The 19,862-nt window shown below is 44.5% G+C and overlaps 1 protein-coding gene across 1 annotated transcript in view; it reads left to right on the plus strand.

Moving 5' to 3' along the window:
• The window catches only part of irak1 (interleukin-1 receptor-associated kinase 1), a 26,055-nt gene that overhangs the window by 4,149 nt on the left and 2,044 nt on the right, over nucleotides 1-19,862 (plus strand). Inside the window, 12 exon segments of the mRNA XM_078254123.1 lie at nucleotides 6-88; nucleotides 450-620; nucleotides 1,712-1,776; nucleotides 2,648-2,759; nucleotides 3,346-3,467; nucleotides 3,551-3,764; nucleotides 4,753-4,821; nucleotides 5,316-5,403; nucleotides 6,939-7,033; nucleotides 15,995-16,050; nucleotides 16,052-16,608; nucleotides 18,424-18,522. Of these exon segments, the coding sequence (XP_078110249.1) occupies nucleotides 6-88; nucleotides 450-620; nucleotides 1,712-1,776; nucleotides 2,648-2,759; nucleotides 3,346-3,467; nucleotides 3,551-3,764; nucleotides 4,753-4,821; nucleotides 5,316-5,403; nucleotides 6,939-7,033; nucleotides 15,995-16,050; nucleotides 16,052-16,608; nucleotides 18,424-18,522 (1,731 nt within the window).

Here is a 19,862-nt window from a genome sequence, read left to right on the forward strand (position 1 = left end):
TTCAGTAGATAAAGGAGGAGGAAGAACGCTCCCTCGACCGGCCCCGCCCCCCCCAGATCTGAAGTCTGACCTCCATCGACCCCCCGAGGTAAAACACACACACAGATACAGAGACACACACACACACACACACACACACAGATACAGATACACACACACACACACATACGCACACATACACACACACAGACACACACACACACACACACACACACACACACACACACACACACACACACACACACACACACACACACACACACACACACACAGACACATACATACACACACACAGACACACACACACACACACACACACACACACACACACACACACACACATATGCACACACACACACACATATGCACACACACACACACACACACACACACACACACACCACTGCAGGATGTTAATAATATATGACGATGATGATGTCGTCCCTCAGGCCCCCCCGGTGGTGGCGAGCGGTAGCGGTGTGATGTGCTGGTCGTATGAAGAGGTGCATGCTGGGACAGCGGGATTCTGCCCCTCCCTGCAGGTGGGGGAGGGGGGGTTTGGAGTCGTGTACCGAGCAACTCTGAGGAAAACCGACTGTGCTGTCAAGAGACTCAAACAGGTCAGCCAATCACAGCAAAGAGCAGACATGCAGCCCTGAGCAACAGGATGTGATGTCACGTGCCTGATGCAGCTAATCTATACGCCCAATCACGATGTTTGTTTACAATAACTTCCGGGTATAAAAACTCCTGTGTCCTGTACAAACAACTTAACAGCGCGGAGCAAACGGGGGACGAGGAAGAACTGGATATCTCCGTGTTTAACTAGATATCTCTAAACGTTACATTTACGGATGAAAATGACAAAAGAAATAAACAAGTTTGCAGATTTCACGTATATCTAAGCAATTACGTTTTAGCCTGGCTCCGCCCCCCTACGTACCTCCGCTCAGTTTTCATTTCCCTTCAGTACTACGTCTGGGTTTACGGTATACTCTTGGGGTTTTCTCCGGTCAAATGTCTACCGGTCCAATCAGCGAACAGAGGGAGCGGCTGAGAACGAAGACGTTGAGGTCGTGACGAAAGATGCGAGCGAAGCCATTCGGTCCGTTGTGGCAACGCTGCTGAATATCCAGAAGTTAAAGCCCGAGCAAGAACGATCTCTGCCGAGTCGTGTTGGGGGCCGTGATGTTGTGAACTAACCTCTCAGAAGAGTATTTCGGGACATTCCTTTGCCATCCTAGGAAACGGTTGTGGCTAGAAGGGATACAGCTACAGCTGGAATCTTAATATAATGTAATCATTTTAATACTTTCATCCAGGATCCAAAGCAACTAATCCCGCACTCTGTTCTTGTTATAGCACCACCGCTTATTTACAAAAAGCTAATGTTTCGGGCCGTCCCGTCCGTCATCAAGGGCACCCCAAACAATAGAATACCAGGAAACGTGTGTTCGTTCCTCCAAGCCACAGTCTTTTTCCTCGTCGTCACCGTAGCTGTATCCCTTCAAAAAATACAGAACCAAACGAGTCGTCGACGGGGCGGTTCGCTGGTCACGGGTGAACGAAACGTCCCCCCGTTATCTCCTACTGTATCAAAGTGAAACTTTACTTCAGGCTCTCATTCAAACAACAACAATTGGAGACGTTTGATCGGCGTTGCTGACAGGAAGTGAGCTGTGATTGGTCAGAGTTGTTGTTGTTGTTACAGGACTGTCTGCTGGACCTGGCTCTGCTGAAGGAGAGCTTTCAGACGGAAGTGGACCAACTGTCAAAGTGAGTAAAGTGTGTGTGTGTGTGTGTGTGAGTTTGTTTGTGTGTGTGTGTGAGTTTGTTTGTTTGTGTGTGTGTGTGTCACTCTCTTTTTACCCTTTTTTCTTCATCACTCTTTTCTTTCTCCACTGTATTTCTTTTTCTTCATTTTTTTCATCTTTAATTCTTTGTCTTCTTCTTGTTACCTCCTCTCCTCATTTTTTCCTCCTTTTCAATGTCTTTCCTTCTCTTCCTCTCTCTTTTTCCTCCTCTTCTCATCTTTCCTCTATTCTTCTTCCTACTTCTTCCTCCCTCCCCATTCTACTCCCTCTCTTTTTCCTCTCCTCCTCTCTCTCTCCATCTCTCTCTCTCTCTCTCCCTCTCTGTCTCCATCTCTCTCTCTCTCCCTCTCTGTCTCCGTCTCTCTCTGTCTCTCTCTCTGTCTCCATCTCTCTCGTCTCCATCTCTCTCTCTCCTCTCTGTCTCCATCTCTCTCTCTCCCTCTCTGTCTCCATCTCTCTCTCTCCATCCCTCTCTCTCTCTGTCTCCATCTCTCTCTGCCCTCCCTCTCTCTCTCTCTCCCTCTCTGTCTCCATCTCTCTCCCTCTCTGTCTCCATCTCTCTCTCTCTCCTCTCTGTCTCCATCTCTCTCTCTCTCCCTCTCTGTCTCCATCTCTCTCTCTCCCTCTCTGTCTCCATCTCTCTCTGTCTCCATCTCTCTCTCTCCCTCTCTGTCTCCATCTCTCTCTCTCCTCTCTGTCTCCATCTCTCTCTCTCCATCTCTCTCTCTCTCTCTCTCCCTCTCTGTCTCCATCTCTCTCTCTCTCCCTCTCTGTCTCCGTCTCTCTCTGTCTCTCTCTCTGTCTCCCTCTCTCTCACTTGTTTCTGGTTTCAGGTTCAGACATCCAAACATCGTGGATCTGTTGGGTTTCTGTAAAGAAGAAGGATCAGTGTGTCTGATCTACAGCTACATGGAGAACAGATCGCTGGAGGACCGGCTGCACAGCGTAACACACACACACACAGACACACACACACACACACACAAACACAGAGACAGACACACACAGACACAGACACACACACACACACACACAAACACAGAGACAGACACACACAGACACAGACACACACACACACACACACAGAGACAGACACACACAGACACAGACACACACACACACACACACAAACACAGAGACAGACACACACAGACACAGACACACACACACACACACACACACACACACACACCACACCACACAACGTAGCACACAAATACAACAAAACACACTGAAACACACACCCTGTATGTGTCTTCAGATGTTAGGATCTTAAATCGTAATTAAGCAATTTTACACGAGAGGGTTGGATTGAATCTCATTATTGGCTTGATGGTGTGTGTGTGTGTGTGTGTGTGTGTGTGTGTGTGTGTGTACCTGTCTATACTTCAAGTGTAACATTGCGATAATACAACAACGGATACCTACAAAAAGTTATAATCAAACTGTATTCCTATTGTGCATTTTGGGCAATTTGATCTGTGTGTGTGTGTGTGTGTGTGTGTGTGTGTGTGTGTGTGTGTGTTGTCAGGAGTGTGTGTTTCTCTCCTGGTCCCAGAGACTCGGTATTGTTGAAGGAGCGTCAGCAGCGCTGCAGTTCCTCCACTCCCCTCCCGGCGGACACAAAGCGCTCATCCACGGAGACGTCAAGAGGTCGGCACGCCGCAAACACCCACGTCCGGTTTCACCCGCTTCGAAATACTGAGCTCTTTCTGTCTCTCTCCGTGTCTCTGCAGTTCAAACATCCTGTTGGACCGCCACCTGGTGGCGAAGCTGGCGGACTTCGGTCTGGCTCGGTTTGTGTCCCGCGGCCCGCCAGGACGCACGGCGAATAATACGGCGTCCATCGGTCAAACGGCGACGATCAGAGGAACGCTGGCGTACCTGCCGGACGAATACGTGAGGAACGGGGAGCTGGGGACCGCTTTGGACGTCTACAGCTTCGGAGTGGTGAGACACCGCAGGGGGCTGATGGGAAATGTAGTCTGTTAGTTCACCAAAAGACTGAAGATCTGTCAGCAGGTGTGATTTATGAAGCTATCTGCACGATAACTGTGATTTAACAGCGTGTGTTTTCATCAGTGCAGCTGCTTGTTACAGACTTATGACTTCTCATAACACACTTATATTATTCAAATGTTTCTTCCACACGTGAAATATATATCTACAACTGCTGAATGTTTCAATCACAGCATGTTTTCACACGATACATCGTGTTCTGACATACATAAAGTTCTGATAAATGAAATACAAACTTAAGATATGAAACTTAAAGGGTTAAACACGTGTGTTGCCAACAGGGAGGTTGTAGAGCGCCCTCTGGTGGACAGACTATGCAACGCCAACACTCAGAACATGGTTGAAGGGGGTTTCGTCCGTTTTTATTTTATTTTTTAAATATTCATTTATCGTCATTATAAATGCAGATACCGACAGTTTGGAAAATGCCCAATATCGGCCTGCCGATATATCGGTCGGGATCTAGTTTTGACAATAAACTCCATCAACACAGTTACAGTGTGTCCAGTTAACAGTATAACCTCTGAATAGTTGTACTTGTTGTTAAACTGGACGGGTCCAATAATAATAATAGTTCTACTTGTTGTTAAGTTGCAATGTGAGCGGCAGCCAACGGGGGGGGTGCATTATGTCGGCAGGATCATTTAAAAGGCCACCGCGACTACATTGTGCGTCTGCCCTATTTCTGATACTGTGGCGGCAGAAATGTTGCCGTGGCGGGCCGCCACTACAAAATCAACATAGAGGAAAACACTGTTACAGTTAAGTGATAGAGGAACAGCCAGCGGGAGGATACTCTTCAGATCAATCCTAAATGAATCAATGAATGAATGAATCAATCAATCAATCAATCGGGTAAGGAGTGCAAACATGATGATGTCACCGTATCTCATTACATCACATATCTGGTGTGTTTCAGGTGTTGTTGGAGGTCCTGACGGGTCGTCGAGCTCTGGAGAAAGACAGGAAGTCAGGAGAGAGATACCTGGTCAGAACACACACACTCTCACACACACACACACACACACACACACACACACACACACACACACACACACACACACACACACACACACACACACACACACACACACACACACACACAGAGACATACATACATACACACAGAGACACAGACATACATACATACATACACACAGAGATACACAGAGAGACACACACACACACACACACACACAGACATACATACATACACAGAGACACACACAGACAGACAGACAGAGACAGACATACATACACACACACACACACACACACAGAGACAGACATACATACACACAGAGACATACATACATACACACACACACAGACAGACATACATACACACAGAGACATACATACATACATACACAGAGACACACACACACACTCACAGACATGCACACTCACAGTCAGAGTTTTTAAGTCAGTACAATATTCCCATACATTGTTTAACCGTTGCTGTGATGTTTGGTTGTGTAGAAGGACCTGGTGGAGGAGGTTGAGGACAGTCCGACTGGTTTGTCTGCAGCAGCCTGGAGGAAACAGCTGGACCACCGGCTGATCACAGGTAGGCCTGCACAATATATCGCGTATCCACTGGCGCAATGATAGGGTTTCCACGAGGTCTAAAAAAGTCTAACATTTCAAAATGTTATACCTTAAAAAGTCTTCTAGGTCTTAAATAATTTTCAACAGGTTTTCATTTTCCTCTGTCCGTATAACTCTACCTATAATGCTCATTGAAATGTTTCCGCAGCGCTTTACAATGTGTTCTTTATTCTGTGGTGTTGTAGTTCTTTCTGTTGTAGTCCAAATATAATTTGCTGTATTACGACTACAAATGAGACCACCGTGCATCTTATACTGCAGCCGATCTAGACACCCGTCCTATAATGCCAACGATTGTTTCAGACGATGTTTCCAGTAGGGCTGGGCGATATGGAGAAAATCAACCATCATCATATTGTTGACCCAATACCTCGATGTTGATATTGTTGACAGTTGATGCTTTAACAAAATGTTATTTACACAATGAGATTTTTTGATAAATAATCACCATTAATGTTGATTTAATGACTAAGTGGTTAAAGGTAAATAATAGAGCAGCTAGTAAGTCTGGTAAGATAATTACATCACTTTACTGCAATGAAGCCTTTAAAAAGTGATTGGTGTTTTAAGCCCCCAACATTGGGATTAGGCCATAGCCTGTATATAAGAATGGACCACCAGACCCCGTGTCTCTGGACGGAGACCAGTGAAGGACATTAGAAGCTCTTTCCCGGTGATGGCTGAGCGTTACTGAGCAGCCTCCAACTGAGCTTGAAGACATAGATGTGACGTGAGCAACCTGTCTGAAAGTTGGAAGTCTTCTGGTAGCTGTGCCAAGAGAAATCTCAATCATTCCCAATCTAGCAGAGACGGAGAGCGTAGGTATATGTAAGGAGATAACATAGACACAGGCTCATTATTGATCACTAAAATGATAGTTAACATTAGTCATTACACTTAAACAGCTGATGGAAGTCCAAACTGCCTGAGAGCTTCTCCTGTACTATACGGTAACTCCTCTACTATGAGACAGGAAGTCTCGTGGTTATGACCCAATCGTTAGCCTATTGTTATAAAAACGTCTGCTACGGAGCCATAACGTGAGCTACAAGGTAATGGAGCCTTTTATACATTGTCGTGTTTCTTTAGAAATAAACAACGGACAAATAGAGTCTTTAAACGCTTCAGATGTAAAGGTATTCACTGTCAAAGTGACGTCAGAATGAATGGCAGTCAATGGGATGCTAACGGGATGCTAACGGGAGGTGATGGCTTGGTAGCATCAAAATGACACCATAGGAGCTACGCGTTGTAAGGAGAAGCTAACCCACTTGGATTAGGCAAGGGTTAGGTGCCTTGAAGTCGACGTTGGGGGCTTAAAGCAGCAGAACTGAGAACATGTTATTGTATTATTGTCATTGCAATATTTAACAAAGTTACCTCAAATGTTCCTCATATGGTGCAGCCCTGATCGCAGGTCAGTCTTTGTGTTTGAATCACATGATGCCTCCTGCCTGTTGCCTAGCTACAGCCGCTCTGATGTTGTGTCTTTAGGGGGCGCCGCAGAGCCGGCCGGCTGCATGGAGGTGGTGGATCTGGCCTGCAGGTGTCTGGACAAGAAGAGGAAGAAGAGACCGGCCATGACCGAGGTCAGAGAGACCGTTGGTTTGTCCGTTTGTTTGTTTGTTTGTCAGCACGTTTTCCGGAAAAATACTTCCCTGATTTCCATGAACCTTGGTGAAAGGGTGTAGCACGGGCCGAGGACGAACCCATTACATTTTGGAGCAGATCTTAATCACGGGGTGGATACACAAATCATTTTTCACTTTTGTTAACATTGTGAGATATGGCAGGCCTTGGCGGAGGTCTGCACTCTCCAGCGGCCCGTCTAGTTTGAAGAGTTTTTGCAGCTTAAACGTACAATATGTCATTTTCTGCCGCTAGAATGGATGTAAACACGGACTTTTGATGACGTCGTGTAGTGGCATTATGGGAGTTATAGTTTAACACAATCTGTTCACGGATGGATTATCCATTACAGTTGTATCCACGTTACGTTTAGTAACGTCTATTCATGTCATTCAGGTAAAATAACTGCAGTTTCCCCCACTTAATTACGTTCTCTTGATTCGATTTGTATTGGGAAGCTAACGTTAGCTAGCTAGTTGACCTGTTGGCGAGCAAGCAAGCTGACATTAGCCAGCAGCTAAAACCAAAATTCCAACGTATGGTCTGGGTACCGTGTTTAGAGGTGTCGAAGGTTTTATGACGCCACTGACAGGCGACTAAATGAAACGTCCCGTGTCATTAAAATTAAAGATCCAGATTTCTCTGGGTTTGAACGTTGTTGGAAACATTTAGGATAGCGTAAGTACGCAACTCAACAAAATATATAACATAGGTATAGTCGTTTTTAGACATTTTAATGCAGAAATGTTACATATTGTTAGCCTGGATGCCAGCTGAACTTGGCTCCGCATTTGAGGTCAGGAAGTTGGGTCTGGACTTGATCCGTTGTGGAGCAACTATGCTCGAACAAGAGCTGTTTGGACCAATCAGATTGTCAGGGCGGGCTTTATACGATGATGGACAGATGATCAACGGTAACGTCATCAACGAATAACACCCATCAAGACTAGTGCGTCAAAGGATGGAGGAAAAGATGGCGGCAGGTGGTTGCAGCGGTTTGGCAGTGGCCCTGTACCTGCTGATTGTCACATCTATACAAATGTGGGGAAACTGGTCTGCTGCTTGTGGAAGCTCATCTCGGCATGCCGTCTCACCTGGAAGACCCCCCCCCCCCCCGCTGTTCCACTTGATTCGTGGAGTCAGTACATTTTATATTCCAACTTTCTGGATGACGGACGAGCATCTGCCCGGTCCCCGTCTAGCCAACGTGAGCAGCGCAGACAGAAAACGACCTCCATACCAGCAAAACAGGGTTATTCCATCATCTTCTGTAGTATCCTTCTGTTATGTGGGGACATCCATTTTAACCCTGGGCCTGCGACCTACGAGTCACAACTCGCGGAAAATTGGAAATCAGCTGTTCCCTGTGAACATGTGGCGAGACCGATGACCTACTTATGTGACGCTCTCCCTGCAGGATTACGAGGTAAAAGTCCTCTGATAAAATCAGGGCCTGAACATAATGTTGCCCAAACACTGATAAAAGCGGGCCCATGTATTAAGACAAATGCCTCACAGACTGCCACCGTGTTTTTTAAACAGCATCAAACGAAACTGTTTCAGACTGTTAACCACGCGAGCGTATTATGGAGCCCGAAAACAAAACCGAAAGGTGTTTTTGGTGGACATTTGAATATACGTAGCGTTGTATCAAACAACTGAACAACTGGAACATTTGCTAACGGACTCAAACCTTGACTATCTGTGTCTCACTGAAACTTGGCTGACTCCTACAACTCCTTTATCTGTATTTAATATCCCGGGTTATAAGGTGTACAGACGAGACAGAAGTCAAGGGAAAGGCGGTGGGGTTTTAATTCATGTTAAGGAGAGCGTTCTAAGCAAACCAATAGATATGAATGAAAACACCCTGAAGTGTGTAGGGGTTACTATTACATTGTCCCCCGAAATGTCTTTTGTTGTCTTGCAGTTTATCGCCCACCTACTGCCACAAATGATTTTTTTAGCTGTTTATCTGCAACCCTTAAACAACATGCAACTTATGGGTGACTTCAACTTAAACTGGCTTGATAAATCACTCAGAAAAAAGCTTAAGGATGTTGCAAACACATTTAATATGGTACAAAAGATAAATAAACCCACACGAATAACTAAATCTTCCCAAACATTATTGGATTTAGTTTTTACAAATACACCAGAAAGGATAACTAAAACATACAACCTGGTTACTGGCCTGTCAGATCATAATCTTACATTAGCTGCTAGGAAACTGACTAAATCACGGTACAGGGACCAAAATACAGTGAAAGGTAATCCCACTATATCATTTATTCCAAAGAGTATTAGTTTAGTAGTATTAGTATTAGTTTAATACAAATTGAGAAGGAAATAAAGCAAACAAATTGGAGGGACACTGTTGAAAATAAATCCTGTGAGCAAGCATGCAATGAAATAATGTCAGCCCTCGAAGATATAATAGCAAGATATACAAAAACAATGGCCAGAAAACCTAGAGCTAAACATAGATTGCCTTGGTTTAATAGTAATCTCTGGGAACTAATGAAAAAAAGAGATGCCTCTCTAAAAAGGTTTCTAATATCGGGTTTAACTACTGATCATCTAATCTATAAAGGTCTGAGAAATAAGGTTACAATGCAGCTTAGAAAGGCTAAAGCATCCTTTTTCCTTGAAATCATTAGAGAAGCAAAAGGGACTTCCTTGAACAAATTAAAACAAACTTGGATCAAGGTGGAGTGGTGGGAGCAGTTTTTCTTGATTTAAGCAAGGCTTTTGATACGGTTAATCATGAGATACTACTGAGCAAATTGGCAAACTACAATCTTTCAATAAACGCACAAAACTGGCTCAAATCTTACCTGACTGGACGACATCAGTGCGTGTGGATGAACAATACATTATCCCCATTGAAAAGATGTACCATGGGGGTCCCGCAAGGGTCAATCTTGGGGCCACTGCTTTTTAGGAGGGAGGGAGAGGGAGAGAGAGAGAGAGAGAGAGAGATATAGATATATAGAAAGAGAGATATATATATATATATATATATATATATATATAGAGTGAGAGAGTAGATATAGATATATATATATATATATAGTCAGGTCCATAAATATTGGGACATCGACACAATTCTAATCTTTTTGGCTCTATACACCACCACAATGGAGTTGAAATGAAACGAACAAGATGTTCTTTAACTGCAGACTTTCAGCTTTAATTTGAGGGTATTTACATCCAAATCAGGTGAACGGTGTAGGAATTACAACAGTTTGTATATGTGCCTCCCACTTTTTAAGGGACCAAAAGTAATGGGACAATTGGCTGCTCAGCTGTTCCATGGCCAGGTGTGTGTTATTCCCTCATTATCCCATTTACAAGGAGCAGATAAAAGGTCCAGAGTTCATTTCAAGTGTGCTATTTGCATTTGGAATCTGTTGCTGTCAACTCTCAATATGAGATCCCAAAAGAGCTGTCACTATCAGTGAAGCAAGCCATCATTAGGCTGAAAAAAATCTAAACAAACCCATCAGAGAGATAGCAAAAACATTAGGTGTGGCCAAATCAACTGTTTGGAACATTCTTAAAAGAAAGAAACGCACCGGTGAGCTCAGCAACACCCAAAAAGACCCGGAAGACCACGAGGAAAACAACTGTGGTGGATGACCGAAGAATACTTTCCCTGGTGAAGAAAACACCCTTCACAACAGTTGGCCAGATCAAGAACACTCTCCAGGAGGTAGGTGTATGTGTGTCAAAGTCAACAATCAGAGAAGACTTCACCAGAGTGAATACAGAGGGTTCACTACAAGATGTAAACCATTGGTGAGCCTCAAAAAACAGGAAGGCCAGATTAGAGTTTGCCAAACAACATCTAAAAAAGCCTTCACATTTCTGGAACAACATCCTATGGACAGATGAGACAAAGATCAACTTGTACCAGAGTGATGGGAAGAGAAGAGTATGGAGAAGGAAAGGAACTGCTCATGATCCAAAGCATACCACCTCATCAGTGAAGTATGGTGGTGGTAGTGTCATGGCGTGGGCATGTATGGCTGCCAATGGAACTGCTTCTCTTGTATTTATTGATGATGTGACTGCTGACAAAAGCAGCAGGATGAATTCTGAAGTGTTTCGGGCAATATTATCTGCTCATATTCAGCCAAATGCTTCAGAACTCATTGGACGGCGCTTCACAGTGCAGATGGACAATGACCCGAAGCATACTGCGAAAGCAACCAAAAGAGTCTTTTAAGGGAAAGAAGTGGAATGTTATGCAATGGCCAAGTCAATCACCTGACCTGAATCCGATTGAGCATGCATTTCACTTGCTGAAGACAAAACTGAAGGGAAAAATGCCCCAAGAACAAGCAGGAACTGAAGACAGTTGCAGTAGAGGCCTGGCAGAGCATCACCAGGGATGAAACCCAGCGTCTGGTGATGTCTATGCGTTCAGACTTCAGGCTGGAATTGAATGCAAAGGATTTGCAACCAAGTATTAAAAAGTGAAAGTTTGATTTATGATTGTTAATCTGTCCCATTACTTTTGGTCCCTTAAAAAGTGGGAGGCACATATACAAACTGTTGTAATTCCTACACCGTTCACCTGATTTGGATGTAAATACCCTCAAATTAAAGCTGAAAGTCTGCAGTTAAAGCACATCTTGTTCGTTTCATTTCAACTCCATTGTGGTGGTGTATAGAGCCAAAAAGATTAGAATTGTGTCGATGTCCCAATATTTATGGACCTGACTGTAGATATAGAGATATAGATATATGAGTAGTATATATATATATAGAGAGAGAGAGAGATATAGATCTAGAGAGATATATAGAGAGAGAGCTATAGAGAGAGAGCTATAGATATAGAGAGAGATATAGAGAGAGAGAGATAGAGATATAGATATATAGAGAGAGAGAGATATAGAGATATAGAGAGAGAGAGATATAGATATAGAGAGAGAGAGAGATATAGAGATATAGATATAGAGAGAGAGAGATATAGATATATAGAGAGAGAGAGAGATATATAGAGAGAGATATAGATATACAGTGGTGTGAAAAAGTGTTTGCCCCCTTCCTCATTTCCTGTTCCTTTGCATGTTTGTCACACTTAAGTGTTTCGGAACATCAAACCAATTTAAACAATAGTCAAGGAAAACACAAGTAAACACAAAATGCAATTTGTAAATGAAGGTGTTTATTATTAAAGGTGAAAAAAAATCCAAACCATCATGGCCCTGTGTGAAAAAGTGATTGCCCCCTAAACCTAATAACTGGTTGGGCCACCCTTAGCAGCAACAACTGCAACCAAGCGTTTGCGATAACGTGCAATGAGGCTTTTACAGCGTCCTGGAGGAATTTTGGCCCACTCATCTTTGCAGAATTGTCCTAATTCAGTTACATTAGAGGGTTTTCGAGCATGAACGGCCTTTTTACGGTCATACCACAACATCTCAATAGGATTCAGGTCAGGACTTTGGCTAGGCCACTCCAAAGTCTTCATTTTGTTTTTCTTCAGCCATTCGGTGGTGGACTTGCTGGTGTGTTTAGGATCATTGTCCTGCTGCAGAACCCAAGTTCGTTTCAGCTTGAGTACACGAACAGATGGTCGGACATTCTCCTTCAGGATCTCTTGGTAGACAGCAGAATTCATAGTTCCTTTTATCACGGCAAGTCTTCCAGGTCCTGAAGCAGCAAAACAGCCCCAGACCATCACACTACCACCACCATATTTTACAGTTGGTATAATGTTCTTTTTATGAAATGCAGTGTTCCTTCTACGCCAGATATACTTGGACACACACCTTCCAAAGAGTTCCACTTTTGTCTCATCGGTCCACAGAATGTTGTCCCAAAAGTCTTGGGGATCATCAAGATGTGTTCTGGAGAAATTGAGACGAGCTTTGATGTTCTTTTTGCTCAGCAGTGGTTTTCTCCTTGGAACTCTGCCATGCAGGCCATTTTTGCCCAGTCTTTTCCTGATGGTGGAGGCATGAACGCTGACCTTAACTGAGGCAAGTGAGGCCTGCAGTTCTTTGGACGTTGTTGTGGGGTCTTTTGTGACCTCTTGGATGAGTCGTCGCTGCGCTCTTGGGGTAATTTTGAGCGGCCGGCCACTCCTGGGAAGGTTCACCACTGTTCCATGTCTTCGCCATTTGTGGATAATGGCTCTCACTGTGGTTCGCTGGATTCCCAAAGCTTTGGAAATGGCTTTATAACCCTTTCCAGACTGATAGATCTCAATTACTTTCTTTCTCAATTGTTCCTGAATTTCTTTGGGTCTCGGCATGATGTGTAGCTTTTAAGGATCTTCTGGTGGACCTTACTGTGTCAAGCAGCTCCTATTTAAGTGATGCCTTGATTGTGAACAGGTGTGGCAATAATCAGGCCTGGGTGTGGCTAGAGAAATTGAACTCAGGTGTGGACAACCACAGTTATAGTATGTTTTAACAAGGGGGGCAATCACTTTTTCACACAGGGCCATGATGGTTTGGATTTTTTTTCTCCTTTAATAATAAACACCTTCATTTACAAATTGCATTTTGTGTTTACTTGTGTTGTCCTTGACTTTTGTTTAAATTGGTTTGATGTTCCGAAACACTTAAGTGTGACAAACATGCAAAGGAACAGGAAATGAGGAAGGGGGCAAACACTTTTTCACACCACTGTAGAGAGAGAGAGATATATAGATATAGAGAGAGAGATATAGAGAGAGCTATAGATATAGAGAGAGATATAGATATAGAGAGAGAGATATATAGAGAGAGAGAGATATAGATATATATAGAGAGAGAGATATAGATATATATAGAGAGATATAGAGAGAGATATAGAGAGAGAGAGAGAGAGAGAGAGAGATATAGAGAGAGATATAGAGATAGGACCTTCCACTAGTATGTAATGATATGGATTTAATAATGTATGCAGATGATACTGTGCTGTACACTCATGGGAAGAATGCTACAGAGGTTGCTTTAAATTAACGAACGTAATGCATAAGGTTGTTGAATGGTTACATAACTCATGTCTTACTTTGAATACTGAAAAGACGGTAACCATGTTTTTTAAAAATAGATGCAAACTTAAGGAATGTCCTGAGGTCTTAGTAAATGGGCATACAATTCAAAATGTGGACGAATTAAAATATTTGGGTGTTACCCTGGACCCAACGCTTACCTTTAAAAAACTGAGTAATACACTGAAATTGAACCTTATAAATGTCAGATATATAAGAAACTCTCTTACCATTGAGGCATCAAATACCTACTTAAGTGCAATGATTGTTGTATTGCATGGCAAGCAGGTAAGACAGCCTTCAGACCACTTGAATCATTATATGGAACAGCCCTTAAGAGCCATGACCAAAAAACACATCACTATCACCTGGCTGTGGCTCAGTGGTAGAGAGGTCGCCTGCCAATCAGAAGGTTGGTAGTTCGATCCCTGGCCCTGCAGTCCCATGTCGAAGTGTCCTTGGGCAAGACATTGAACCCCAAGTTGCCCCCGATGCTGCTCCATCGGAGTGTCAATGTGTTTATCTGATGAGCAGGTGGCACCTTGTACGGCAGCCTCGGCCACAGCGTGTGAATGTGTGTGAATGGTTCCTGTGCTTTGAGTAGTCGTTAAGACTAGGAAAGCGCTGTATAAATACAGTCCATTTACATTTTACTTTTTAAAATCATTCATAATGCTGTCGCTCCTCCTATTACGAGTTATCTGTTATTACGCTCAACTCAGAAGAAAAAAAAAAAGAGCAACTCGGTCAGCCACGAGAGGAGAGAGCAATAGTCCCAATCGCAAAACTTCATTTGGCAAATCATCCTTTTCTTTTGTGGCCATAACTCACTAACACACACCTTATTACAATCCTCAGACCTGTTCAAGTAAAGCATGGTTACTGTCAACTAAATTGTACACATTTATGAAGTGTGTGTGTGTCTGTGTGTGTGTGTTAGAGACAGTGTGTGTGTGTGTGTGTGTGTGTGTGTGTGTGTGTGTGTGTGTGTGTGTGTGTGTGTGTGTGTGTGTGTGTGTGTGTGTGTGAGAGTGTGTGTGTGTGTGTGTGTGTGTGTGTGTGTGTGTGTGTGTGTGTGTGAGACTGTGTGTGTGTGTGTGTGTGAGACTGTGTGTGTGTGTGTGTGTGTGTGTGTGTGTGTGTGTGTGTGTGTGTGTGAGAGACTGTGTGTGTGTGTGTGAGACTGTGTGTGTGTGTGTTTTGGGAGAGGTGAGGATTTTGATTGCATAGCTTTGTTGGTGTGGAGTGGGGGGGGGGGCGTTGGTTTTGGGAAGGGGGAACAATTGACACGATAGTTTTAATTGTAAATTAGGTGTGACGGTGGTTGTAAACTTGTACATTTTAATGTTTTGTATTGAATTTGTATTGTGTTACTGACCTGCCAAGGGACTTTGGGCGGAAAATAACACTGGTGCTACAACCACAATGCATCTCTCCTTGTTCTTATACAAGGTTAATGTTAACTGGTGCATTGTCCCTGTTTAAATAAAATGAATCAGAATCAACAACGTCACCAAAGAACACTCATTGCTCTGATTGGTTGCAGGTCTATCCGTTGCTCTGATTGGTTGCAGGTCTATCCGTTGCTCTGATTGGTTGCAGGTCTATCCGTTGCTCTGATTGGTTGTAGGTCTATCCGTTGCTCTGATTGGTTGTAGGTCTATCCGTTGCTCTGATTGGTTGCAGGTCTATCCACAGCCCAAAGGAGCAGCATTACTCATATTCTGACTAGAATCTGAGTCTGACCACGTCAGGCTAACATATTGTACCTTTAAGCATACATTGAATTCAGTAATGAATCATGGGCTGTTTGTTGGGATTGTGGCTGTAATGACCAGTGCAGCCTCCGGGAGGCGCTAGCAGCACTTTAGACTGTTATGATCGTGTTTTTAGTCTTCTTTATTCCTCATGTCCGTTCTCTTCGCAGGTGTTTGACAAACTTCAGGACGTCAGTGCCGTCGTGAGGACGATGGGCTCCCCCTCCCCCCTCCCCGTCGCTCCCCAGACCCCCGCGCCCCCTGGACTCCAGCGTGGGACGCCTGTCCGACCAGCTGTCCAAACTGGGCCCCCTGGAGGACACCTACCAGCCCGCCCCGTCCTCTCAGGGCTCCTCGTCTTTCTGCTTCCTAACCCCTCCTAACCATCTGCACTCCTCCTCCTCCCTCCCCCCCTCATCTTTCTCCTCTTCCTCCTCTTCTTCTTCTTTCGCCGGTCCGTGTGAAACTGACGAGAGTCGAGGCTTCTCCCAGTACGACCTTCGCTCCCCGTTCAGATCCAACGGGAGCAGCTCCGGGTCTCTGTCTTCGTCCGCCAGAGAGCGGTCTCCCCGTCCCGCCCGGCCCACAGAGACCCTGTCGAGCCAGCCTTCTGTCCCCACTGAGGACCAGTACAACTTCCCTCCACAGCCCAGCAGTGACAGGCCAGGGTCAGGGGCCCGCCCAGGACCAGACACTAAAGGGCAGAGCACAGCCGGGATCTATGGCTTCCCAGAATGCATCTCTCCCGCGGGGCCCTTGCAGTCAGCGTCCCTGGAGCCCTCAGGTACTTCAGCAGCTTGTTAAAGGACATTTCACTCACCATTAATTCTGAAAAGGCTTAAAAAATTTGTTTTGGAAAGCAAGTAGTCACTACACTGAGTATGTTTACATGCACACTAATATTCAGAATCAGAACAGTGTTTATTGCCACAATAAGTTACACTTATGTGGAATTTGCCTCATTGTTGCATACATAAACAAACAGATTAAACATTAATATAAGAGAAACAATAAATACAGAAACAAATACATACAAAATAACTGTTGATAAGAAAAAAGAGGCCGAATGGGTTGAGTACAGAATATTCTGAATTTGATATACGTCATGTAAACAGCATATTCTGAATAAGATCTCTTTCCAAATTAAGCATTTTCTGATTAAGACGTGTGGTGTTCTTTGGATATGTACAGAGCACATTCAGAATCTGCGTCTCAATCAGAGTTTTTACTGCTGTTTGTGACAGTTTACGGCCTCTTGCCTGTTTACGGCTTAAGGCAGTTTTATGCTTCTGCATCGACTCCACGCTGTCGCTCCTACGGCGTCCTGACCCTGTCAGTTCTGCGTCGGGGTTGCTCTGCATCCCGGTGCATTTCACCGCCATAACGCTAGGGGGTGATAAGTCTGAGGTTATTTGCGAGGTGTCTGCCAGCCAGTTTGTTATATTATGTTACGTTAACTGACATATATAGACACTTTACAAACGGATAATTGCGTCATTGTAACCACAATGTGTCTGAGTTTTTCTGCAAAGCTGAACACTGATCAGTGAACTAGCACGTTGCTACTTCCCACAGAAGGCTGCTTGAAACACCGACTATCAACACAGGACCAGTCGACCAATCACAGTCCTTGCGGTCTGCGTCGCCTCGACGCAAAGTTACACATTTTTGGAGGTGCAGGGCGGGCAACGGCGGAGGGCTCGGAGATGGGTTCGGGGCGACGCAGAGGGGTCTGCGGGGGAACGCCGTCGATTCAACGCAGAAGCATAAATCAGCCTTTATGGTCAGCTCTGTGCATTGCTATGGTTACTGTACACAAACCAACCAGCCGACAGTTTGCAGGGCTGCTGTAGAGATGCACGGCCAGAAGAAAAGTAGGAGGGACACAGCTACTTTTAAACATGATCAAAGACTTGGATATCAACAGGTTTTTGGGATATGAGTCGACCTTTTCTAGAAGCTGGTTGAAGGAATGAAAGAGACAAGTCCTCCACCGCTGGGACACTTTGAATAAAATCCTGTTTTGCACGGCTGCATGTAAACAGGAATATTAGTGGAATATTCACGTTCATTAGCCGTGTGAACAGCTTCGAGGAATATTGTCTTTTTTTGAATAAGGGCAAAAAACTGACTATTATGTGCATGTAAACGTAATAGGGTTGGGAATCGTTTGGTTTTTTCCCGATTCCGGTGCTAAAACGATACTGTTAAAACGGCACCGGAACTGATGCTTAAAAATGTTTAACAATAACTTTGAATGCACCACGAGGCTTACTAGTTTCAAGTGAACGCACCGTCTGTGTTGTTTTTCCGACCGCGGCAGCTGCAGACTGCTTAACGTCCCGCTGTTGGAATCCTCTACAGTGAAATACAGTCACACTTTTACACCGTTTAGCTGTCAGCATCAGTCGTTTAGGCACGTATTACGTATACGTATTAGCACCGGGTTTCGGTACCCAACCCTAAAACATAGTCACTGAACTACATCTTGTGAGACGCTTTTTTGAGATACTCTAATAGACAAAACACACTTGTTGATGACAAATGATGACGTGTTCAAATACATCTAAAACCTCATCCATGTCCTGTGTGTGCTCAGTCCACATGAATCCCAGTAAGCAGCGTTTCCTGCAGAAGAAAACTCTGTACGAGGAGGGAAAGATCCAAACTCCCGAGCTGCTGTCATCTGATGACCTCTGTACGTAAAACACGGCGATACTAACCCTAAACCTAACCCTACTTTACCATCTTTAAATCCTTGATTGTAATCCATTTTGTTTCAGAATCATCTTTTATCGTGAACGATATGATGCTGCACACCCGCTAATCATCACATGCCTCTCAGGCTACATCTACACTAACATGTAACAAATATCTTTTGCTACGTTTGCGCCTCGCGTACACACTACTCGGGCGTTTCCGAGCACCTAAAACAGTGTTAGTGTGAAGTATAGATCCGCCGCCCAAGGCCAGATTTAAAGGCGCGGACCTGAACGCCAGCTGCACACGGTTTTCGTGTTCTCTTCAAAGTATGACAAGGTCCCAAAAAAGGTCTTAGAAAATCCACACAGAGTCAGAATCAGATGCGAAAAGAGAGATTAATGTGCTCACAACACACAAGGAACCCGAGGAAGTTCCAGAAAGTAAGGTTGTGTGGCAGTAGGCTCGTTGGAGATGAACTGCGCCTCGCCTGTAAAGTGGACGAGAGCAGGCGGCAGCAGATCTGATGCTGATTTTAATTAACAGATTGTAGATGATCCGTAATCTGATGTAGTCTCTCTGACTTCTAAACGTCACTATCAGCCACACATCAGCCTTTAAATCAGACAAATAGCAGTTAAAATCCCTCCAATTCAAAATCAATACAAAGTTTTTATAAAACCCAATGGTCCCACATTTCCTTTTTCATACATTTTTATCAGATTTTATCCCCCTTTCTCCCAATTTGGTAGCTAAACACCCAACCTGTTATCCAGTAGCAATGGACTACAGATGGAATGTAACCCTAACCCTAACATAGGGCCTAATTTTAAGGAAAATCTTAGAAATGGGGGACCATAGGGCTGTAGGACCATAGGGCTGTAGGACCATAGGGCTGTGGGAACATAGGGCTGTGGGAACATAGGGCTGTGGGACCATTGGGCTGTAGGACCATTGGGCTGTGGGAACATTGGGATGTGGGAACATTGGGCTGTGGGACCATAGGGCTGTGGGACCATTGGGCTGTGGGACCATAGGGCTGTGGGACCATAGGGCTGTGGGAACATAGGGCTGTGGGAACATAGGGCTGTGGGAACATAGGGCTGTGGGAACATAGGGCTGTGGGAACATTGGGCTGTGGGAACATAGGGCTGTGGGAACATAGGGCTGTGGGAACATAGGGCTGACCCCATCTGCTTCCTGTTTACACCGACACACACATGCCCAGTGTGTGTGTGAATGGTCGTGTGATACGTGATGTCAGACGTGTTAATATTGACGCAGAATAGTTCTGCTACCGGAGCTGAACTCTTGTGTGGACGGAGATCGTTTTTTGTC

The sequence above is a fragment of the Sander vitreus genome, chromosome 7 (assembly GCF_031162955.1).
Source record: "Sander vitreus isolate 19-12246 chromosome 7, sanVit1, whole genome shotgun sequence".
Taxonomy (NCBI): Eukaryota; Metazoa; Chordata; class Actinopteri; order Perciformes; family Percidae; genus Sander; species Sander vitreus.